The sequence below is a fragment of the Astyanax mexicanus genome, chromosome 17 (assembly GCF_023375975.1).
Source record: "Astyanax mexicanus isolate ESR-SI-001 chromosome 17, AstMex3_surface, whole genome shotgun sequence".
NCBI classification, from domain to species: Eukaryota; Metazoa; Chordata; class Actinopteri; order Characiformes; family Acestrorhamphidae; genus Astyanax; species Astyanax mexicanus.
Window position 1 is genome coordinate 34,123,018 of NC_064424.1, and position 25,580 is coordinate 34,148,597.

At 37.9% G+C, this 25,580-nt stretch overlaps 1 protein-coding gene across 4 annotated transcripts in view; it reads left to right on the forward strand.

Annotated features, from left to right (window-relative positions):
* The first annotated feature begins 680 nt into the window (after positions 1-680).
* The window catches only part of larp1 (La ribonucleoprotein 1, translational regulator), a 54,328-nt gene continuing 29,428 nt past the window's right edge, over positions 681-25,580 (forward strand). For 2 of the 4 annotated variants that reach the window (XM_015602156.3, XM_015602158.3), the window contains exons 1-3: positions 681-1,381; positions 21,246-21,307; positions 21,853-21,921. In XM_015602156.3, coding sequence (XP_015457642.2) covers positions 994-1,381; positions 21,246-21,307; positions 21,853-21,921 — 519 coding nt within the window. In that variant the 5' untranslated portion in view covers positions 681-993. The remainder of the gene's footprint in view (positions 1,382-21,245; positions 21,308-21,852; positions 21,922-25,580) is intronic. The other 2 variants (XM_015602157.3, XM_015602159.3) reach the window with 1 other exon arrangement.

The window sequence follows — 25,580 nt, forward strand, 5'->3', positions numbered from 1 at the left end:
TTTTTATGTTAATAATTTTATATTATAATCAGATGTAATCAAATATGCTTTATCATCACACAAACATCTACTTCAAAACACTAGGCTCTGACTCATGAATCGACTCAGGCTTTTCTTTGCACAATGTTGAATCTTTTTAACGTATAATAAGATGCAATAAAATATACTTTATCCTCACATAAATGCTTCAAAACATTTTTTTTTTTTACAATTTAACAGTTTACATTTGTTTAAATTTTGCAATCAGGTCATTTTTAATATTATAATCAGATGTAATAAAATATGCCTTACCATCACACAAATCCTAAAAAACACTCAAATATTTTTTTTATAATATAATTAGATGTAATCATGCTTCACAAGCGCAAACTTCCAATTTAAAGCATTACATACAACTGTTTAATATATTATAATTAGATCTAATCAAATACGTTTTATCATCACACAGATGCCTCACAAAACTTGATTCAGACTCGTGAATCGATTCACGCTTTTCTTTCTACAATGCTGAATCATTTTTTAAATTATAATTACATGTAATCAAATCTGCTTCATCATCGCTCAGACACGGCCGCTTACAATTCACAACATTCGACTCCGACTCGCGAGTCGGCTCAAGCCTTCCACAGAAAGGGGCGCAGTTCAAACGAACCGATTCGTTAGCGACTCGAACACAGGCAGCGTGCGCGCTCCCGTGAGTGGCGTGGTGGAGTTTCACCCAGCCTGGCGGAGATCATCAGCACGAATCTAGCTGTTTTTTTTTTTGAGAGCTTCATGATTGGTGTTCGATCCGGTTTTACATGTGTTGATCCGAACTCGCCACTCTGCGTCTTAGACTGAATCCTTTTGGTCTAGGGGTGGAGTGGAGGACCGAGCCGAGCCGAGTCGAGCTTCTGTTTTTTTCCGGAGGGGGTCGGAGAGCTCGGGAACACGTTTTTGGGCTGAGAGGGGGAGAGGAAAGCAGGGGAGAAGAAGGAAGGAGAAGACGGAGTCATGGCCGCTCAGGTGGAGACCCTCCTGCCGAGCAACCCTCTGCTGAAGAAGGGGGACGAGGAGCGTGAAGGCCCGCAGACGGAGCTCCAGCAGGCCGAGGGAGCGTGCGGGAGAGCCGGCCTAGAGCAGAGCCTCAAGCAGGCGAAGGAGGAGAGCAACCTGCAGGAGAAGGAGAAGAACATGACCATGGGCCAGCAGGACAGGGTGGTGGTGGTGTCTGGGTCTGAGAAGGGCGAGGAGGGAGAGCAGGGTGGAGAAGAAAGCGGCAAGAGGAGTAACTTTAATAAAAAGGAGTTTACTGAAGCACCTCCACCCAAGGTGAACCCCTGGACTAAGAAGATGAACGCCGTGACCGTGGTCAGCGTGAACGGACAAACACAACACAACGGTTGGTAGCTAACTAGCAAACTACCTAATCTAGCTAATTCTATCCTGTAGCTGACTCCATTCGTGTTTATTAACCTTTAATTTTTGCTATGTGTTCCCTAAAACCCCTCGAAACCACGTTAAACCTACTGGGTGTTGCAGAATCTGACTAAAACCTGGCTTAAACCCAGCCAAACCCTGACTTAAAGCATTTTTGGCTCGTACAGATCCAGAAAGTGAAAATCCACTCCAGTATTTTGTACCAACTGCCTGCCTGGCGCTTGTCGCAGCGAGAGCTAGCCCAGCAGTTGGTACGAAATCTTGGAGTGGATTTTACTTCCCCGGACACGGATTCTCCACCTCTAACCCATGTGTTTCATGTGCTTCTGAGATTCCAGCGTTTGGCCATTTCAGAGTTTATAAAATGACGATGAAACGTAAAAAATGCAACAACACCCTATGTGTTTCGCCTTTTTAAAATGAATTTCGCCTAATCCATTTATACCCGTCTTTAAAAACAGCAAATGCAGGCGTTAATCTGTTTAGACTGGTAGCTGGCTAAATGACATGTGGTTGTTAGCATAAAAGCTAGCTAGCCGAGCCCTGCCAATGATCGAGTCGCTTGAGCTAGCTTTAAATACCCCAGTTCTGCTGATTTCAGGGCAGATTGTAAAGGTATTCATCGGTCTGATTACAGGGGGTGACAGGGGATTTTTGATGGCATTAAAGCTGATTACCTGAGCGATAGGAGTGGGATAGGTGGAGTTTAGCATGCCAGCAGTAACGAAAACGGGCTGAAAGTATTGGCTTTAGCTTTTAGGCTAACCCCACTAGCTTGCTTTAGCTAGCCTGCTAGAAGCAGCTATGAACTATTGGCATTAGCTAACCTAACTAGCTTCCTAGCTAACAGAAATACATAGACATGCATCTTCATAAATGGTGATCATTATTTGCAAATGTATTGCATTATAAAATATGTTATAAACAGAACATATATTTTAGATAGTTTGTTACTTAACGTTACTTGAAAAATAGTCTGTAGGCCTCTCTCTCTCTCTCTCTCTCTCTCTCTCTCTCTCTCTCTCTCTCTCTCTCTCTCTTTTACACGCGCACACACATACAACTATAGCTGGTCTTGATATTGCCCTTACATTTTAAGTTAATACTGTAATAACAAAATGAGAATTGAGTTGCATGGTTATTCCATTATATCACCATTCCATCAGTGGAATAAAATACAGTGCTTTAAAGTAACAGGAACATTATTAGTTACAATAATTTGTCTGGAGCAATATATGTATATGACTAGGCTATCCTGTCAAGCCAAGTAGCATCATCAAGCTATTATATTATCCTTTTGGCAGTGACCTAAAATGCAGAATCTTAGACATCTTTTCAAACAATAATCGTCACAATATATCACCCTATGAAAAAATCATTACCGTTACATGCACTATACACAATGAAATATTAAATCAGATATGTAGAGTACGTAGCATATTCATAAGTTTGATCTTGTGTAATAAACAAGCCATTTTTGTATATTTATAATCTATAAATGTAAATATATTTAGTGTACATTTTAAATATATTTTGCACCATATGGGTAACTTAACAACTTATTGGCCTTTTATTATAACGTAATTGGCAAATAATAAAAACTATGTCTTTAAAGTGTAGGTTAACATTGGCTTTAGCTTGGTGGCATATAAAAATCGTACTGGCTATCATTATTAACTATTAACTTTTGTATACTGGCTTGTAATATTATTACAATGTTATTGGCAAATAATAAAACCCTTGGTTCTATAGTATAAGCTATCATTGATTTTGGCTTGGTGGCTAATAAAAATATTTTTTTTGTCTATAACAGTGTTGAACCATGAGCTTTCGCTAGCATTCTGGCTTATTATTGGTATTATTGTTGTTTTAATTATAAACTATTGGTTTGTAGTGCCTAGAACTGTAAAAGCATTGCCTGTGTAGTATGTGCTGGCTATTGTTATAAACTATTACCCTAAGTACATTGGCTAATGCAGTTAGCTAGCTAGCTAATATTAGCCAGTAAAATAGTAACCAGTGGTTAATATTATAACTTTAGCATAGCAGATTTGTTAGCACCCTGGCTGCTGTTGTACACCAGTGAATGTAGCATTCTGCATTAGCATGTTGCTAACTGGCTGCTTAAGGATCTCAGTCTGTAGCGAGAGTGATGTTGAGCTGTTAGCGGCTAGGTTAAGTATGTTAGCAATCTTAGCTGACATACTCCTGCCCTAAACAGGAAGCACTAAACTTTATTGTGCTGTAGTGTTTAAATTATTAATTTTGTGGTGTTGATGTGTTTTATTTAATAAGATTTAACTTTTTTTTTTTTTAGAAATCGCTGTAATGAAGCAGCTGTTTTCTGCTAACGTTAACAATAGCAGTCTGGGCCTACAGAAGCAGCTCATGCAGACCCTGGTTTATTGATGATTTAAAGCTTAAATATGCTGTGCTTCTGTATTACCTCGTATTTGGGTGTTTTCTTAGTCGTGTTGAGTAACTGTGTTTGTATTTTGTGTTTAAGGCTCTGATAGATTGTCGGGGTTTAGTCTGAATGTGAGAGCTGGGGTTGTTGTGGAGGATCACGTGTGAAATCCACGTGTTTGCTTCATGTCGGGCTTTTATTGTGTAGCTTTTCCCCCTAAAGTCCACACATTCCTGCAGATTTAAAGATTAAATATTTTGGGAACTAGCCGATGTGTGTTGGAGGTGGAGATGTGTGTTTTATGAGCTGTTAAATCACACAGCTGGGCTACGTAGCCCCACAGGTTAGCGGTTAGCTTAGCTAGCCTATAGCCAGCTCAGCTCCTCTCACAGCGTGTTATGTAACACCAGCAGCACAATCCGGCCGATTTGTGACACTAATATTGTATTTTGCAGTGTTTTCAAGAAAATTCAGGTCGTTCAAACCCACTCTCTTGCAGTAAGTGCGTGTAAAAGTACTATGCTTCATGCTAAACCATCCCATAATTCTCCAGTATGAAGACAACGTGGTTTTAGACCATGTGACTGTGCAGAATGTGGAGTAAGCAGCTGTGGATGGGGCTGAGCAGCCTGGCAGGCCCTGTAAGAGCAGCAGTGAAGTGTGTGTTTGTGTGGAGGTGTTTGGGAGTTAGACTGCTTGCTTTAAAGGAGGTAAATAAAGCCCTTTGGCCTCCAGTGGTTCCTCCCATCCCCCATATTCAAGCTGCTGGGTCTGCACACAGTGATTACAGCAACCTCAAAGGGGAATTTCACCAAATGTACAAAATTCTCAGCAATTTTTTCTTTAAGTTTTTTTTGTTTCTGCAGTGTTGTGTGTAAACTTCTGGATTGAGTGGACATTCTTAAGGGCTCTTATTAACAGACGTTTTGAGTAACAAAGTACAAAAAGCTTTTGTTTTTTGTACATTTTTGTATATTTTTGAAATTTTGGTTATCTATACATTGACCTTACATTTTCACACAATTATCTGAACTTTCTATTCCTTACATTAAAAAGAAATAGCCTTGTTACTCTTATTAATTAATGAAAAAAAAAAATGTTGAACTATGTATTCTATTACTAAATGTACATCATTATTGGAAGTCGCATTCATTTCGGCTTGTCTCTACTAATTTTTGTACAAAACAATAAATAAAATCTATCCAGATAAGTAGAAACATACACAATTTTAACACCCTTTTGGTTTACATGTGAGCCATCACACCTGCATGTCACAGCACACTCTTGCAAGAACATAGCAGACATGTGTAGCAAAATGTCTCAAGTATGGTTATTTGGTCTAGGTGCATTGTACTATAATACATTCATTTTCAATCGGCATATGTGCAGCTGAAAACGGTAGCCTAGTGCATCCCAAATGTTTCAACATTAACATTTTAATATAACTTTGTGATTTGTGACTTTTAGGGAGTAGTTTTTCCCCCTTGCAAATCCTTTAATTTTTTTCACTAGAAATAGTTTTGAAACCAGTACTTTTACACCTTTACTTGAGGAAAAAGCTTAAGGTAATACTTCAACTTCTACAGAAGTATTTTAAGCTCAATTATCTGTACTTTTACCTTTTTGACACCTTTTGCTTATCAAAGATCATCTGATAAAGGTGTCTCGTTTTGAAATATAAAACTCCCACTAGAAATGTCCAATTTAAGACAACAGATTTCCCACGTTTCTGACATCAGATTTTGTTTGCATATGAAAAGAGAAACTTAATGTTCATGCTGTTTTTAAGTTGGCTTGGAAAAGCCAACTTATTGTTCTTCGTAATCTTCTTATTTTTTTTATTATTATTCTCGCCACGTTTTATAAACAACTACTCCTCCTAGAGCTTTTGAGCTAGAACCACGAAACTTCACACGATGGTAGAACTTATAGCCGCGGGGTGTGCTTGTGCTTTTTGGAGCGATACATCGTACGATTTTCGTAAAAACTTCGTAAACGTACGCCCTTTTTCCCATAGACAATGAACTAGGAGAATTTTGAACGGCCGTGAACGTCACAATATTTAAGATATGAAGCTGAAATTCGGATGACCTATAGAACTTATTGAGTTCTTTCCGAAAATATGCTTTACGAAACGATACGTCGTACGGATTTCGTACAAATGTCGTACGAAGTTTTCCCATAGAAATGAATGGGGGGCCCAGAGTTCCATCTCACACACGAGCAGCTCTGCGCACGGAACCCCTTCTCTCCCCTGCTCCTCCAGTACTGTGAGTGTATGGAGGAGCTGCTGTATGGAGCAGCTATCAGTCAAAAGTTTGGACACCCCGGCACCCCAGCCAGGGCTTAGCAACCACCTATTAACTGCTTAGCAACCACCTTAGCAACCACCTGGAAAACGTTAGCAACTGCCTAGCAACCACTTAGCAACACCTTAGCAACCACCTGGAAAACGTTAGCAACTGCCTAGCAACCACTTAGTAACCACCTGGAATACATTAGCAACTTCCTAGCAACCACTTAAGAATTTATAGCAACTGCCTAGCAACCAGTTAGCAACACCTTAGCAACCACCTGGAAAACGTTAGCAAATGCCTAGCAACCACTTAGCAACCACTTTAGAAACGATAGCAACTGCCTAGCAACCACTTAGCAACACCTTAACAACCACTAGGAAAACGTTAGCAACTGCCTAGCAACCACTTAGCAACCACCTTAGAAACGATAGCAACTGCCTAGCAACCACTTAGCAACACCTTAGCAACCACTAGGAAAACGTTAGCAACTGCCTAGCAACCACTTAGCAACCACTTTAGAAATGATAGCAACTGCCTAGCAACCACTTAGCAACCACTTAGCAACCACTAGGAAAACGTTAGCAACTGCCTAGCAACCACTTAGCAACCACTTTAGATATTAAAGCAACTGCTTAGCAACCAGTTAGCAACACTTAGCAACCACCTGGAAAACGTTAGCAACTGCCTAGCAACCACTTAGCAACCACTTTAGAAACAATAGCAACTGCCTAGCAATCACTTAGCAACACCTTAACAACCACTAGGAAAACGTTAGCTACTGCCTAGCAACCACTTAGCAACACTTTAGCAACCACTAGGAAAATGTTAGCAACTGCCTAGCAACCACTTAAGAAATTATAGCAACTGCCTAACAACCAGTTAGCAACACCTTAGCAACCTCCAGGAAAACGTTAGAAACTGCCTAGCAACAGCTTAGCAACCACTTTAGAAATGATAGCAACTGCCCAGCAACCACTTAGCAACCACTTTAGAAATTAAAGCAACTGCCTAGCAACCATTTAGCAACCACTTAGCAACCACCTGGAAAACGTTAGCAACTGCCTAGCAACCACTTAGCAACCACTTTAGAAATGATAGCAACTGCCTAGCAACCACTTAGCAACACCTTAACAACCACCAGGAAAACTTTAGAAACTGCCTAGCAACAGCTTAGCAACCACTTTAGAAACGATAGCATCTGCCTAGCAACCACTTAGCAACACCTTAACAACCACTAGGAAAACATCAGCAACTGCCTAGCAACCACTTAGCAAGCACTTTATAAATGATAGCAACTGCCTAGCAACCACTTAGCAACACCTTAGCAACCACTAGGAAAACGTTAGCAACTGCCTAGCAACCACTTAGCAACCACTTTAGAAATTATAGCAACTGCCTAGCAACCAGTTAGCTACACTTTAGCCACGACCTGGAAAATGTTAGCAACTGCCTAGCAACCACTTTAGAAATTATAGCAACTGCCTAGCAACCAGTTAACAATATCTTAGCAACCACCTGGAAAATGTTAACAACTGCCTAGCAACCACTTAGCAACCATGTGGAATATGTTAGCAACTGCCTAGCAACTGCTTAGCAACCACTTTAGAAACGATAGCAACGGCCTAGCAACCACTTAGCAACCACTTTAGAAACGATAGCAACTGCCTAGCAGCCACTTAGCAACACCTTAGCAACCACTAGGAAAACGTTAGCAACTGCCTAGCAACCACTTAGCAACCACTTTAGTAATGATAGCAACTGCCTAGCAACCACTTAGCGACACCTTAGCAACCACTAGGAAAACGTTAGCAACTGCCTAGCAACCACTTTAGAAATTATGGCAACTGCCTAGCAACCACTTAACAACATCTTAGCAACCACCTGGAAAATGTTAGCAACTGCCTAGCAACCACTTAGCAACCACGTGGAATATGTTAGCAACTGCCTAGCAACTGCTTAGCAACCACTTTAGAAATGATAGCAACTGCCTAGCAACCAGTTAGCTACACTTTAGCCACCACTTGGAAAACGTTAGCAACTGCTTAGCAACCACCTAGCAACCACTTAGCAACCATGTGGAATACGTTAGCAACTGCCTAGCAAACGCTTAGCAACCACTTTAGAAATGATCACAACTGCCTAGCAACCACTAAGCAACCATTTTAGCTTTTCAACGTTATTAGCGTACTTTTCCAAGCCAACTTAAAGTTCGTTCACGAACTTTGCCTTTTCTAGTTTTATTTTGTGTTTCTCCTGTATAAAATAATCTAATCTAATCTGTATAAAATAATCAATCTATGGTTTATACAAATTAATGTTAATCAAATGAAGATTATTTATTTTTCTTAAATCCAAGCATTGAACGAACACATCTGATTCTGCTTCAGCTTAAGTTTTGACTGATCTGAGCTTACTCTCCTAAAAATAAAGGGTCTCCATTGTATCTGGACTGGTTAGGTTAAACACTTAAAGGGAAATTTCTGACTCTTTAAATGATCTTTTATTGATTTGTTTGGTTTGCTCTGTTTTTCAGTCTCTGCGGTGTTGTATGTAACTCATCCACTGGCTGGATTTACTGTTCAAAAGAAATACAGTTTCTGTAATAGCTAGTTTTTGCCACACAACACTCTGTAGCATGTATCACTCCATCAGAATGATGTGCCGTTTTAAAAACAGGTTTTTTTATATTCAAATTTCTCAATCTGGCATCAGGTAGTACATTCATAACAATTTGGTGTAATAACTTTATCAGGAGTTTTCAGAGCTTCTGATCTTCAATTGACCACATCTGTACACTATATTGACTGTTGCAGATTATGTAGAACCCAGCACCAAAACCCACACGGAATTACTGTTTACATCTTAACATTGTAATAATGCAGAACATTTGGAAAAATGGTGGAATGTCCTTTTATGTTGGGACGAGTGCAAGCATATATTAGGAAGTTAGATGAACTTGTTTTTAAAATGTGTGTCTGTGTATCACACTGATGGGTTTGACTGGCAGTAGTGGGGAAAGTACAGATGAAACACTGTTGTAAAAGTGAAAGTGCTGTATTTATTCATACATACAGAAGTATGTAAAATGGCTCCCTTTTATGCAGCAATTTAGTGTACATATGGGGTTTGACTTTAGATTCGGTTGATTAGTCAAGACCTGTTTATCTGATGTGAGCTTCTTTAATGTAAAGCAAGAGATGCTAAGATAACATTACTAACAAACACTGGATGGACTTACACATCTCCAATAGATTTTCATAGTACTTTAACATGTATCTTTAAGGTCCTGTGTTGACATGTTGGCCAGTTGCATCAATAGCGATAAACTGCATTAGTATAACTTATAAAACTGCATGTTTGTTACATTTAAATGTTTTAGATAATCAAGTTAACAACACAAAATGCAGTTTCTAAATTTTCATTATTAAGGGAGAACAAAAAGTGTTTGTCCTCCTCCTGTTAAAACGTAACTTAACTGTGGTTTATCACAACCAAGTAAAATTTTTCTAGCCCCACCCTGGCCTGATTACTGCCACACCTGTTCCCAATCAGGTAATCACTTAAATAGGACCTGGAAAGTATACCAAAAGAAGCTCAAAAGCATGCCAATATTCAAAGAAATTCAAGAAAAACATTCCTAAAGTTTTGACCTCTAATAAACCACAATAAGAGCCATTATCCACAAATAGTGAAAACGTGGAACAGTGGCAAACCTTCCCGTAAGTGGCAAAATACCTACAGTAAATTCTGGTGGTGGTCGTGTGATTGGGAAAGTTTTGCTGCTTCAGGACCTGGCCAATCAGTTATGTTATCATGTAGGTTTGGATTTTCTACCCCTAATAATAATTAAATTTTTTAATTAAAAAATAACTTAATTTTGTGTTAACTCTTTGACTAATTTTTACATTTGTTGTATTTGAAATATTTAAGATTTCAAACATACAGAAAAATAAATCTTAAAGAGGTCTAACTCTTTTGCACCACTGCATTTGCTGCACATCATCTAATTAAGCTGCACTAATTATACCTTCTCTAACAAAACATGCAGTATATCGCTTGAAGGCAACCACAATATGCTCAGAAATGTTAACTGTGTACAACTATAGCAATTTATCACAATGTAAAGTAAATAATATAGTAATTGCTTATGCCCATCTATACATATGGTACTTTTTCTTTTTATGTTTTTTTTGGCCATCACTATCAGTAGCACAGTGTAGGGTTCTGTATCAGAGTGTTGTTGTATAGACCAAATGCCTTAAAAAATAAATAAATGCCTTGTAAATGAATGAACTCTTGTTAATTAAATTTCGTTAAGCTTTCAACATCATGTTCCATGCTTGCTATCAGTTTGCTGAGTCTACTACTACTACTTCACCAACTGGCTGTATTCCAGCTCAAAGATGGTGTAGAAGGTGTACAGGGCTAGTATAGTAGTGATATATATTTGCTTATTTACCAAAAACTTTAAATTGCACTCGTAACTTGCGTAGCACTTCTGAGGTACATTTGTGATTGGAATAACACTGCTGAGGTAAATGTATGATGATAAGCAATGCTGAGGTAAAATGTAGATTTTAATAGTTTTGCTGAGGTAAATTTATGGTGCTTTGTTGGTGCATGTGCTGGTATTTAAAAAAGGTTTTTAATACATATTTTAAAATTGTAGTTAAGTAATCATGTCTTTTGAAAGAAAGACAAAATAGGTTTAGGCTATTCATTCAGTGGTGAAAAAAGTTTGGTATTCCTCCTAATGTTCTGTTTTATTTTAGTCTTACATTTTTGTTTTGGTGCATCTCATATACTAGTCTTCTGCATAATGTTAGGTTTCAGCTGTTAAGGAATTTTGTTGGATTGTTTACTGCATGTTTCTAAATCCAACATTTAGAAGGTGCTTAAACGTATTTTACATACAAAAGAGAATTACCTTGACTCCCGTCTCCTTCACCCCCAGGCTGGCAGTGACTGTGGGGGACGTCTGTCACTGTTGTTGTGTTAGAATTCGTGACTGCATTTGAAACCTGGTGTGATTACTTTAGTGGTACAGGTTGTTGAAAAGGGAGAACTCTGCCACTAGAACCTTACTGCCATTGTTGTAATAGTGTGATTTGTTTAGAGGACCCAGACTTTACACCCCTGGTGAGATCACTTTGGTAGTATAGGTTGTTGGAACTAGAGAATGCAGCCAATTGATCTCCAATGTGATTACTCCAGTCGTTTGAATTGGTAGCATGGGAGAGAACTCTCATTAAACCCCTCCAAAAATGTTGTTCGTTAGAATGAGAGTTTATTATTGTTGTTATTGCTCTAAAAGTGTACACTGAACTGATAGCTCGAAGAGTGTGGATCGGTTAAAAAAATCAGCCTTTAGAACCCTGGGAATGATCATCTTTATACTGTGCTTTGGTACAACTACAGAGAAAGAACCTTGGTGCAGTTGGTTTATTTTGTAGGTCTTTTGCTCAAATGAAAATCCTGATCATTCTGATCATGCAGACAATTAGAACAAAAGAGACTTGGGAAATTAAAACTCCGTTAAGATTGCTCCAAAAGTGTGATATGTTATAAACTATAGAAGAGTTTATGAACTGTAGGGTTGTGATTGGCTGATTAACCAGATTAGCAGTGCCTACTACTAGTACGGATGGGCATTGCAACCCAGGTCATTTCAACTTTAAGTCTCTTATTTATACTCAATGTACTGCACAACTGAGTGCAGCTGGGTTATTAAGACAGTGAGAATTGGAGATAGGTTAATTGATACAGACCTAGTACTGGCTAATGCCATTATGATAACATGCTAGTATAAACTGCAAGGAGGAACAAGCAAGCCACAACTGATTACTTCTTTAGAAAAATGTGGTTATTTGAAGCATTTTCCCTGTTTGTTTCAATAGTTTTTACAGAGCCACAAACCTAAACACACTGATATGTGCTGTCTGGTGCACTAATAAAATAAAAACAGCAAGAGAGTACAGTGCATTGTAAAGCTGCTTTATCAATGAACGCAGGAAATTTGCCACTACGATTTCAAGTAACGTTTTCAGTGGGATGCATTATGCATATGTCCGTGCAGTCTGATCTGTTGTGTGTGTTGCATAAGTGGCAAGCATTGCACATACTGTGTTTAGTGTGAAAATGGCTTTACAGTTACTACCAGCAAAAATAGCATTAGTATATATCTGTAGTAATAATCTGGGGAGTAAATCAAGTTAACCTGCACCTGAACAGCCGTTTAGCCCGAGATCGTATTCTCACCACAAATAAACCACTTTAGAGTTTGTTTGGAACCACTTTTTCTTGAGGGTTTGTGCGCAGTTGTTTCGTTCAGCCCCTGAGTCTGATTACTGATTTAACACCTGCTCAAAGAAAATGCACCAAGAGTAAAAACGGATAATAGAAATGAGTGCTGGTTTGAAAACACCCTTAGTGTCTTTAACCTGTTGTCCAGTGTTTTGAATTTGGACTGCGGTGCACGGTTTTACACCATTTTACACGCTTGTACATATTATGTTAAAGGAACGTTTGTCACATCAAAGGAAGAGAGATTTGTCTCCAACTCTGAGGTGTGTGTGTGTGTGTGTGTGTGTGTGTGTGTGTGTGAGAGATGAGCTGAATGAAGCCTCGCCCTTTTCTCTTTATCAGTCTGTGGTGGTGGTTGGGCTGGGCCACTCTGCTGTGTACTGATCACACCGGTGTGTGTGTGTTTCTGCGCGCGTGTGTGTGTTTCTGCGCGCGTGTGTGTGTTTCTGCGCGCGCGTGTGTGTGTTTCTGCGCGCGCGTGTGTGTGTTTCTGCGCGCGCGTGTGTGTGTTTCTGCGCGCGCGTGTGTGTGTTTCTGCGCGCGTGTGTGCGTTTCTGCGTGTGCGTGCGTGTGTGTGCGTGCGTGTGCGTGCGTGTGCGTGCGTGTGCGTGCGTGTGTGTGCGTGCATGTGTGTGTCTGCATGTCTGTGTTCTCTTAATGGCTAAGACTTTTGGTGTGTGTGTGTGTGTGCGCGTGTGTTGTCTCTTTGGGGCTAAGATGTAGTGGGGTGTGTGTGTGTGTGTTTGTATGAATGAGTGTGTGAGTGGTGATGTCACCCTGTGGGTCATGTGACCCTCTGTGAGTAGTTTCCTCCATATATGGTTGTGTGTGAAGCAGCTCCTCATACCAACACCACCACTTGACTGTTTATACTGGTGCTGTTGTATACTGGCTTTATTGTTAATTGTTTAATTTTACCTTTTTTGTTGTATATTGTGATAATATTTTGTCATCCTTCATCATCATTGAACAGCAGTTGAGTTGAATATTCAGCCAGTAAGGCATTTCCTGTTTTGTAATGTTGCCATTCCTTCTCACAACACTTAAGTTATTCAAGTGTTATTTAGTTCCATTCCTCCTGCAAACAAGTTTAAGGTGTGTAACATATGGGGTTGTTACTGTAATATTTAGTTTAAAAATGACCCGTAAATTCTCTACTGGAACAGGTCAGGACAATAGGCAGGCCAGTCCAGTTCCTGTACCCTCTTCTTCCACAGCCATGCCTTTGTAATGTGGGCAGTATGTGGTTTTGCATCGTCTTGTTAAATAAGTGCATGTACATTATGTGGTTATGAAGGCAGCATATCTTGCTCTAAGATCTCCGTCTAATTTTCTGCATTAATGTTTCATCGCAGAAGTGTTCCAACACTCTTTTTTTTTTTTTCATAGTAGACCCTCACTTTTGGACTTACAGCTGATAACCGTTGGGATGGTCTTTTAATCTTTAGAGTGCCGTGATAGTCCAGTCGGGAAATTTACTTACTACTGAATATTCCACAGTCAGCGATTGCTACAGACCTACCGTCTTCACGTGGTCTTCAGATTAGCTCAAGAACAATGAGTAGAGAGCTTCATGGAGTAGGTTTCCATGACAGAATAACTGCATTCAAGCCTTACATCACCAAGCAATGCAATGCAAATCGCTGAATGCAGTGGTGTAAACACCGGTCGCTTTACTCTAGAGCAGTAGGGACGTGTTCTATGGAGCGACGCTTTTCCACCTGGCAGTCCGATGGAAATGTAGGGGTTTGGCAGTTGCCAGGAGAACTTAAATACTTAATGAACTCCTAATGCTTAAGCATACCAAGAAATTTTGACCAGTTTATTGCTGCTGGCTTTGCAAAGCAAGGTCTGTAACGACATAGATGAGTCCTGAGCTTAACACAACACGTTTGAGATTAATTAGAGCAGAGACTGTGAGCCAGGCCTTCTCGTCCAGCATCAATTTCTGACCTCATAAATGTGCTTCTAGAAGAATGGTCAAAAGTTCCCATAAACACACTCCTAAACCTTGTGGAAACATTTCCCAAGAAGAGTTGAGGCTGTTGTAGCTGCAGAGGGTGAGCCGTCATCATATTAAACCGCGTCGCTTAAGAATGGGGTGTCACTCAAGCTCATATGCGTGCAAAGCCAGACGTGAATACTTTTTGTCAGTAGTGTGTATTGTTTCATACAACAGAATGTGAACACAATATTGACAATTCAGAAAATACAGTGACGCACAAGGTGTATAAGATTTTGTATTACAACAATCATACATGTCTAATTTTTTCGTGGTAAATATAGTAGACAGATTATGTATGCCCAATATTAATTATTTTCCTGTCGCAATGATTTGAGTATTGATCTTCATGTTGTCTATTATAATTTTTTTTTGCAAGGGGAGACAAACTTGTATGTCAACTTTGTTTTAAAAAAAAAAAAAAAAAAAACATTGTTTAAAACCATGTCCATTGTTGGAATATGTTCAAGAGTGTAATTGCAATATTATGCTGTTACTTTATCATTATACCAATTGCATGAAATGCAGTATCTTAAATGACAAATAAAATTATTATTTGTTTCTGGGACAGACATATTATCTAATCATGCAAGTTTTTGACATTCCAAGTAATTGCATTATTATGAAATTATTATTATTATTATTAATTAAATATTCTTAAAATTAATATATTTTATTGTCATTTTTTCTGTACACTGTGATGTCTGATAAAATAGTTATTGTAACTGGCCTATAGAGACTAAATAGTTAATATCATTTATATTAAATCATTGATTTCTGGTGACTTCTGGTAAAAATGCCTGTGAATGGAGATGGTGGGGTAAGGGCTCTGTAATCCCGGCCTGGTTGGTGTACGATTTCCTGTCAGGTTGTATTGAATCCGTACCTCAGCGCAGTGCTGACTCACTGTTCAGTCCTTGTGGGTCTTTGGGGCTGTTCCAGGGTTTTTGTTGAGTCATGCTTCAGTCTGCTGGAAGAGGAGAAGCTGCTGATGTGAAGCTTCAACCACCAGAACTTAGGAAACTATACTCTTAAAAAATTTTTTTAAGATGATTCATTATACATTTGTTTTTGTTTTCAAGGGACTGAAGACACTTGCTGAATAATATAATTTTCACTTAATATTTCTCATATTTTCTCTAATACAAGGTGGACGTAGTAAATATTGTGTTGACCAAAATTAGGAAATATTTTAAAATGCATTTTCGCCGCCTCACCCTGCCTTAAAGAAAAAACAGTACATTTTGTTTTGTAAAGGATTATGTTTGTAATAGAGGTTGGCAAGAAACCTTAAACTTCACTGTAGTTTGTTACTGTTTGTTACAGTAGTTTCTGTTTTCTATTAAAAAAAGGTCATCCTTTTTTGTCTTACCTTTTCTTTTTACTAATTATTTTATAATTAATTGTAATTGCACCAGTTAAGCATAGTGGTCAGACCCCAGATTTAATACATATAGTTGCTTTTTAGTGTTTAGTGTTTTAGTGAGTTTAAAGTGAGACAAATGTTAGTAAAGTAACATGTCCTATTTTTTTAATTAACATTTAAAATAAACTAGTTGTCTACTAGTAAGTTGGCAAGTTGAAGTCCATCCATATCTGCTGGTCTTGTAGCTCAGCTGGTGGAGCAGTCTTTCTGTTTACTGTTACCACTTTTGAAGCTCCGTAGTTGATTGACATGGCATTCCACCAACTTTGGCTTTTCCCTATTACCACTACATTGATCCATCTTCTCCTGTGGTGTTACCAGCAACCTGTTTGGTGCTGTATTAAGACTCCGGACCTTATTTGTAAATGACCATTTTAAAGCAATAGGAAAAAACTTCCAGTCATAGTTCAACAAGTAGATGGTCTCCTCGTACACTGTTTCTAACTGTTTTTTACGACACTTGCTATGCCAAGTTTCCCATAAGACCCCCCCCCTTTTGCATTTTGTATAGAAGATTTGTTTATTTGTGTGCTATTTTTAACCCTTAAGGTTTGTGTTGAGTAAGTGGTCTATATGGAATGCTGGGTTTGCGGAATCAGATGATATAAACAGTAGTAGATGGTGTTCTGTTTCACTATTTTACAGTTAAAAATAACTAGACCGGTTCTGGTAGCCTTATATAGAGTCTTGGTTTTTCTGTGGTGTAATCTGGGTAATTTTTGAGGCAAGAAGAATGTTACTGTATTACTCTGAGACCGCATTCATACCCGTCTTGTTTGATTTTAACTAGCAGGTGTAAAGGGTATATGAACACGGTCTTGGGGCCAAAATTTGGTCTGACTAATAGAGGTAGTTTAGATTCAGATCATCTGCAGTGTGAAAACTTGTTTAGACGGTTCATACTTTTGGACTAGTTCTAGGAAGTTAAGGCAGGCTGTTGTCACTCATTAAACAACAATGTTCTGCTGAAATCTGTCTCCCTTTTGCGTGCAAGCGCATCTTTTAGCCGTATGAGTACAACAGATCACGCTGTTGATTTCTGTATCTACTGTAACTGTAGATTTATAAATGAAATGAAACGAAGGGAATCTAAGGAAAAATCTATTGCACTCATTCTGCTGTGGGATGTGCCTACACTCAAAAAAATAGAGTCTGTAATTCCAGCAGGGATGCAGAATTTGGCTTAACACCTGGAAAGGCACCAGGAGACAACATACCAGTGTCTGATACAGCACACTCTTCTACAAGCCAATTAGTATCAGGTACAGGGAGACTCTACCCCCCTGTAGGTGAGGATGCCAGGATTTAGTAAAGTTCTTTAGTGCTCTGTCACTAAACTGCAGTGTGAAGACAAATCTAAATGGAGCAACATCAACAGACTCTGGTCAGGACTTTTTGCTGAGGGAACCCTTAATACTGTAGAATAGCTTGGATCAGTACTGCAATATCATGGTGCTTTATGGCTTTATGGGCTGGCACACTATTGGCTGTGTCCAGGTTCCGAAGCTATTGCTCAGGCACGGAAGAGCCAAGCCCCACCCCACCCCTGCTTTGTAGGCTACTGTTTAAGCTGAGGAGGTGCAGAGCTAAATTTGGGAACGCTGGGAATCTGGGAATTATAAGCGGCTAAAGGAACTCTAACTCTTTGTAGAGCACAAAGCCTTTGTGTTCTGAGGGCAGTAGAGTGTGGACGCTGCCTGGACCAGGCCGAATTTGTGTGGTGGGTGCAGGGTGCCCTTTGGCTTTGTGTGCGATGGGGATTCGAGCTTTGCCACTCTCAATTACAGTAGTTCCTCCCATCAGCCTGATGTGACTGGACAAATTAGAACAATATCACAATATATATTATATTCTATTTTTGCTATAACAATATTTTTACGATTTTTTTTTTTGTTTCAGGAATATACTACTAGAGCATAATTAATATTTAGTACAAAGTAAAATATCATACATTTAGTAGAAACTGAAATCTGTAAACATTTTGTTTATTTCCTAAACAGTACCAAAACGCTAAGTTTGTATAAAATAAGTAGTCAAGTTAACGTGCAGTTTAATTAGTGCATGCATATAAAGTAGGGATGGGCGATATGGCCCTAAAATATTATCACGATATTTCATGGTATTTTTGCGATACTCTTGGCGATATGACAAAACACTGTATTAAAAAAAGGATGAATACACTACTGAACACAATGAAAATTAAGTTGTATTATTGCATACAATATAATATGGCACACCCACAACTGAGATATTAAAAAAATAGAATAATTTTATCAGATTTGTACGAGAAGTAATGATCCAAAATGTTACGATACTAATATTACACTTTAAATATCTTCATAAAACCAGTAATAAAGTAAAATAAATGTTACTGGACAGATCTAATCTGGCTTTAGTAGATATATGATTGAGAACTGAGAACAGTGTGAATTTTTCTTTTGCTAAAAACAGCAAAAAAGTAGAACCCTGATTTGATAACGGGGGAATGGGGGTGGGGGCACGATATTTCATGGTAAAACTGTGGTTCATGATATCCAAAAATGTTGGGGATTTTATTGTGTATGATACGATGTAACACACCCCTACTGCACACTAGGGTTGTCACGATACCAAAATTTTGACTTCGATACCGATACCAACTGTAGTATCACGATTCTCGATACCAAAACGATACTTGGAAGAAAAAAAAACCAATAAAAATATCTGAACATAAAATGTTTATTTTTGACTGAACTGGATTGAACACTGAACAATCGGTGCAAACGTTTTTATTCTAAAATGAAACATTTGAACAAAAAACAAGTTTCGTTATTATAACCTTAACTATAACATAATTATCTAAACACTTCCTAAAAACTAAAACTAAAACCAGAGGTAATGGTAGCCTGACTATGTGAACCTGACGGGCGGGCAGAAGTTAAGTTCTGAATAAGGAAAATAAAGAGACAGAAGAACATTACAATGTTATGTTCATTTTAACACTCACTGCTCCGTTTTATTAATCAACCGTTTACCGTTTTTAATAAGCAGTCGCTAGTAAATCTTAGTAAAGCTACAGACAGAGTGTATCTTGACTAACTCCACTAACCTGTCGACTTCTCAGCTCTTTGTAGAGATCAGGGTGCTTGTCTGCTATTATGTTAAATAACACTGTAACATAGAAGCATAGAACTATTATTTAATTAAAATGATTTTTAAGAACAGCTAAACACACTGCTGCAGGTCAAACGCGGAGGCGTTCACGTGCGAGAGAGAGAGAAACAGAGAAAGAGACACAGCGAGAGTGAGAGAGAGAGAGATTTGCGTGTTCTGATGTGAGCTACTCACAGGTAAAGGTTCTCTTTTATCTCCTCGTGCTCATATTCTAGTCCCACACATAAGTCTGCAGCTCCCTCAGTGTTTTCTGTCGTATTTTGCGGCTAGCGCGAGCGCTTACAACTAACACCGCGGACCGCGAGGTGCCGCCGCGCTTGTGCCGAATCCGCTACTGAATCCGACTCCCGCTTCGCGGACAGAATCGGCACAACACCCCCCGCTGTACAACTGCGGCAGTGAAAACAGCGCTAATAAAGTAGTTTAGTTTCACTTTCAGTTTTCGTTATTTTCGTTATTTTATTTAAAAATAAAAATATAAATAAAAAACAGATGCCTACATCTCAGACTATTTTCCCACACTTCACTCCTCGCGCCCGTTTTGTCCACAAGTCGCGGACGAGAGACATGTTATTTTAGCCGTCGCCATTCTACACTCGCTGCTGCTCTGCTGGCTTGCGCGTGAATCGATTCATTTGTTCAGAACACTAAGTTTATCTGAATCCTGCCACACCGACTGCTGCGGTGTGAATCAGTTTTCTTATGAACTGAATCAAATCGCGCCTACTAATTTGACTCATTTGAAGCTAGTGACTGGGCTACATACAGTATCGAAAGCATCGAACGCTAAAGAACCGAATCGTTTGTGATGACGTAGTATTGAAAAAGAATCGAACCTTCGGTACACCGTGCAACTCTACTGCACACATACGATTAAAGTAACACAAATAGAAAAACAAATACAAAATGCACTGCTTTCAAGATTTTTTTTATATAATTGCATAAGATACGATATGGCGCGCGTGTTGCCCGCGTGTTCATGTTCATTGCACGGGTGGGTTAAAGTAAAATTATTTTTTATTAATTGTAAAGTTAAACCGGGGTGTCTAGTCTGTTTGTAAGTTATAAATGGGTATCAGCATCGCTCTTCTGAGCTAATATGGACGAAAGTATTTTGAAAAACAAAGTTTAGTTCCAGATTTCTCCTGGGAGCCCAGCCAGTGCCCTTGTGCAACAGTGTCTGCATACTGTAACTGTTTTCTCCACCGCCATCAGTAACTGTTACAGTCAAGCTGAAGTACTCCCATACGTGTGATTTAGACATTGCAGGTGGAAGAGTTCTTCCTCAGCAGCCATGACACTGCTAACTGCTAGAATCATGCTTCGTACACGTGACACCCAGCGGTGCCATCTTTTTACTGCAACTTTGCCTCGATTGTGATTGGTCTGCAAAGCTTCATGTTCCTGCCCACACATTCCTGCTTTTGTAGTTCAAACTTCAGAGCGACACAAACACCCAAACGCAGAAGTATAAACAAGGACTGCAGTGTAGAGCACTTGCTCAGGCTATGCTGTAGAGAATGAGTCGACTCAATGCAGAAGTGTAAACCATTTTGAAAGGATAAATCTGGTGGGAAATTGAAAAAAACAGTGCGTTTTAAGCCAAAGTTCCCAACAGGCTTACAAAGATAGATATAGGGACATTTCGTTGCCTATGCAAAGAAATCATTTTTTACACCATTAATAAGCTCAAAGTATCTCCATTATTTATTGGTAGAATTCTGAGGGCCTTGAGATTTATAACGAGGCACTGAGTACTCTGAAAGTGCTCTGATAGTTAAATAAACTAACACTTTATACACACAGCATGAATGAAGCTACAGCTGATAAGTCATGTGAATACTTACTTTAGGTTTGGACTCAAATTGCTACAGTGCAGCAGAAGTTGGCAAAGATGGCAGAATATGAGTGTCATAAATTTAGCAATCTGTTCCCCTATCCTACCTTTTCATTTGTGCTAATCAGTTGGTTATTAGAAAAAATCCTGTGCACTTTCAAAGTTTTCAGTGCCTCGTTTTAAATGTCAGGTACCTTTAGAATTCTACCAATGAAACGTAAAGCTACTTTGAGTAAATGGTATAAAAATAGCGATTTCTTTAGATGGGCAATGCTATGCCTCTTTTGCTGTGAATTTACTCTGATGTTCTATTAATTAATTAATATATTTTTATTACAGGTGCATTCTCTTTTATACTGCACACATTGGTCTAATTTAATCTAATTCTTCTCTCTTATCAGATCAAACCGGACCGGCCAAAGTGGTGAGAGCAGGCAACCCCAGAGCCAGGAGAGGTGGAAAGGTAAGTTCTGGCAGGTTCTCCTGCAAGTAAAGGGCTCTAATCACAAAATGTACTTTTGTTTATCTCAGATCTTTAAACATCACCCAAAAAGGTCAAGTTTCAAAAATAATTTGGGTTCATCACGATGGATAAAAGTTATTTCCACATTGACTGGTTAGCTCTCTCTGTGAGCAGTTATTGTAACTACCTCCACCATGTTTCGAAGCTGTATGGTAGTTTTGCTCTCACAGTGAGTTGTGAGTGTAAGTTCTGCTTCTAATCAGTGCTCTATTACTCCCTCAAGAGAATATTTACTTAATGTAGTGGGGAATTCTGGGAAATCTACACACACACCTCAGTCATCACACTTTCTCACCTTGAAAATATGTACTGTTATGGTACCTGTGGTGTTGCAGTGCTGGGGAAGCTGGTAAATGTTTTTGCTATGGGAACAGAAGATGATGACATAAAGCTTGTTCTTGTGAAAACAGCTTAAGTACATGAAATATTTCTGTAATATTATGTGCAGAATTAGCTTGTAACTAAGTCTCCATCTTTTTTTTTAGCAGGTTGGTGATTTTGGAGATGCCAACAACTGGCCCACCCCTGGAGAAATTGCTACGAAAGAAGTTCAGGTGAGTTTATCAATTATAAGTATCAGATATACAGTGCAATTATTTTATTGTTGACATAACACATTAAACTTACAATAATGTAGTTCATATTGAAGAAAAATTAAGTGTAAAATTACAATAAGTGTGACTGTGACTATGACTATATGCCCACACTTTTACAATGCAATACATTTCTCAATTTCAGTTGATATGATATTGTTTGGTTTATGTCTGCTTGCTGTAAATAAATAATGAAATATTTGTATCTTTATTGATATAGAATTATTCTCCAGCCCTCTTTGACCCTTATTTCTGTTGTAGTAAATATAATAATAATAAAGCTGAAATCAACAAAAATAATATATAAAAAAATATGTGAAAAATGAGCAAAATGTAGTTCTAATTAATTGGTAAAATAAAGTACTAAGTATACATAATACATGTAAAATGTATAAATAAGTGGCAAAAAGAATTACAAGTCAAATGACAAAATTTATTTTTTTAAATATATTTGATAATTTTATGTCAAAAATATGTTAAATACAAGGGGCGTTTTTAAGAAATTAAACTAAGATTTAAAGATTAATAGGGAAAAGTAACCAATGAAATGAGAGCTTTAAATTAATGAGGAATTAAAGTGAACTAAAATGACTGACTTTAAGTGCAATGCTAAATCAGTAATAAGAATCTAAAATAAGAAACACAAAATAGAAACAGGAGTAAATAAATAAGTAAATCATGAAGTACAAATAATTAAAAGCCGATACAAATAAGTAATGGAAGTAATTATGGGGAGTTATGTAATTGGTCAGTGTGTCATTGTATTCACCCTGTGGGTCTGATTTGGCGCTGGGCGCTCCCGCTGTAAAGGCAGTGTACAGGTCAGGTTCCGCAGTGCTGATAGGAGAACCCTGCTGTATCTCACTCTGCCAGGCTGAGCTGCTGGCGCTCGGCTGCTGGAGACGAGTAACGTTATCTGAATGTCTGATAGGTTGCCAGGTTTTACTCTGAAATAAGTGTGTGTGCTTTAGAACTTGGTGAATATTTATTTATTTATATAATGATTTGTGTTCTCATATTTTGAAAATTCATAAGCCAATTGTTTTTATATTCTGATCTTTAATTTGTTTTTTGTATTTTTAACATTTACTCTAATACATATAAATTAGAATTTGTGGATATGATTTTTGTATTATCACTTTAATGTAAAGAAGTAAACTGGTGAAACTGGTGTAAAACAGCAGCATCAACACTTTTTGCCTGGCACTTTTTAATTTTAAAGTAGATTTAGTATGTTATGTATGGATTACATTTTTAAGAAAATGGTCAAATTTTGACGAATTTGTGTTTTCTGATTATCTAATGATTAAGGCTTGAAAAAAAGCTTCAAAATCTTCAGCAGTTCACAAGTTTTTCATCATGTACCGTGTTGTTCGCACTGTAAGATGCATTTAAAATTTCCCCAAAAATCGTCAGTGCGCCTTATAATCCAGTGCGCCTTATGTATGAATTCTACCCGTCAGGTTCTAAGAAGCAGTAAAGTTACTCTGCTGAAGTACAGCGTTATACAGGGGTTTCAGTGAAGTTTCTCCAGCACTGAGGCTGGAGCACTATTAGCATTTGCCTCTAACCACAGCACTAGTTCTTTCATAGTTCAGAGGTGGGTATATTGTACTGTAGCCTGCGTTTACCGTGTTCGAACAAGCTACGTGCTAAACTAGTGAAAATCTAAGCTTTACTCACCCAAATAAACAGTTTTCAGGAGAGAAATCTGTGTAGATTAACATACAGTGCTCATTTTTTCTTTTTAATAAAATGCGCTTTACAATGCGGTGTGCCTTATGTATGAAAAAAGGCCAGAAAATGGATGTTTCTAGAACATCCCAGGTGTGATTGCAGTTAACAATGTTATTGTGTAATGAAGTAGACTATATCTCTACTTTATTACCATTACTGTATACTATATATACTTACCTTTATCATATATTGCTATTTTAAGATTAAATTTTACCGCTGGTAATAAAATAATTACATGTGTTTTGAATGATTTAAAAATATGCAGACACTGTAATGGAAATTTAAAAAAAATAAGTATTCTAAATAATATAAATGACCAACTAAATTTTCAAAATTTAACAATTTTAAAAAGTTACTTACCCACACCATGTTAATGAACACAATGGTAAATGCTGAAGATAAATTGTTTTATTGTTACTGTGATAACATCGTAAAAGTCAACAGCAATCTCAATCTGCTTTATCCATATGCAGCTATAGAGGGGAGCTCTTAACTAGAGCTACAACAATAAGTTGTCGTAATCAACAGTGTAGATTTAAAACAATTGTTGACAAAATTTCATTATCATCATGCTGTTAATATGTGATTGAGCGCACTTCACCTCATTTGTGGAGAAATTCCTGTGAGGAGTAATTGGCTCTCACACACACTGTTTGCTCTCCGTGTCCCCAAAAATCACCAGATAAAGGAAAGGACAACAGTCGAACTCAGTGTACATCAGCTTGTTATACATTTAAACATATTCTTATTATTTAATTCCAACAATTAGTGCATTCTGTTGTCTCTGGAGCGACAGAGAAAGCAGAGACTGAGTTTACCATGAGCTGCAGCTCCACCTCCGCTCTTCAGACGTTTAAATTAGCCAAATATCTAAGGTTGTCACAGATGTTTACAACAGAGTATGTTGTAATTTTTACTGGTTTGCAGTGAAGGCTTTTTGATTCCCGAAGCAGGTGGGGGGCTTGATCATGTGACTGGCCAAGGTATCAGGTTACGGAGACAATATAAGGTGCATTACAAAGGAAAATATTAATAACAAAATAATTAAAAACTAATAAATAAACAAACAATACACAACACTGTCAGTAACATATTACAAAAGCTTCTTTAAAATAGACGATTAATATATATATATTTTTTTTTATCAAAACATGGTCAAATTCAATGTTACATTAATTCTGTTAATTTGTTAATTTGTGTATCCTAGAATCTCTTGAAAAGAGCATCTGGCCTGTGTGAATGTATCCTATAATTTGTTTTGTAATTAGGAGGTTAATATAGATATGTCGGCTATCAATGTTCTGTGGTCTATGACCCTAAAAAACTGTTAAAGTGAAACAGATGTGCAGAATGAATAAACACACCAAACTACTTATCTTGGATGAGGCAGTGCAGCCAAGCCAAGTTCTGAAAAACGTTGGAGAATTTTTAAACCAGTTTAGGATCTTAATTTATATTTATGCATTTTAATTAGGGCTGCACAATGTGGCATTTGTGCATGTACAATAGTCACATGGTAGGCTGTGCAATGTTGCATAAGGCAAATTTTAATAAAACTCAGGCTTATTTCTAGTAGATAAAAAGCACAGTTTTATTTCCCATGAAAAAAGAAGCAGATTATAACGGCCTGTTAAAATTATTTGTTTAAATTATTTATTTGACTTTTTTTGGTTACACAGGTTAATTATTAATGTCATGGCATGTTCTATCATTGAGTTCTGGCAGAATTATTTGAAACTGAATGTATTTTTTTTTTATATTAAAAATTTTCACAATGGCAGTTTTGTTGAGGTATCCACAAAAAAAAAACAAAAAAATGATTTATGTACTTAATCAGTTTTCTGATTTCTGCCGTATCCTCTACCCCCCAACCCCCCCCCCCC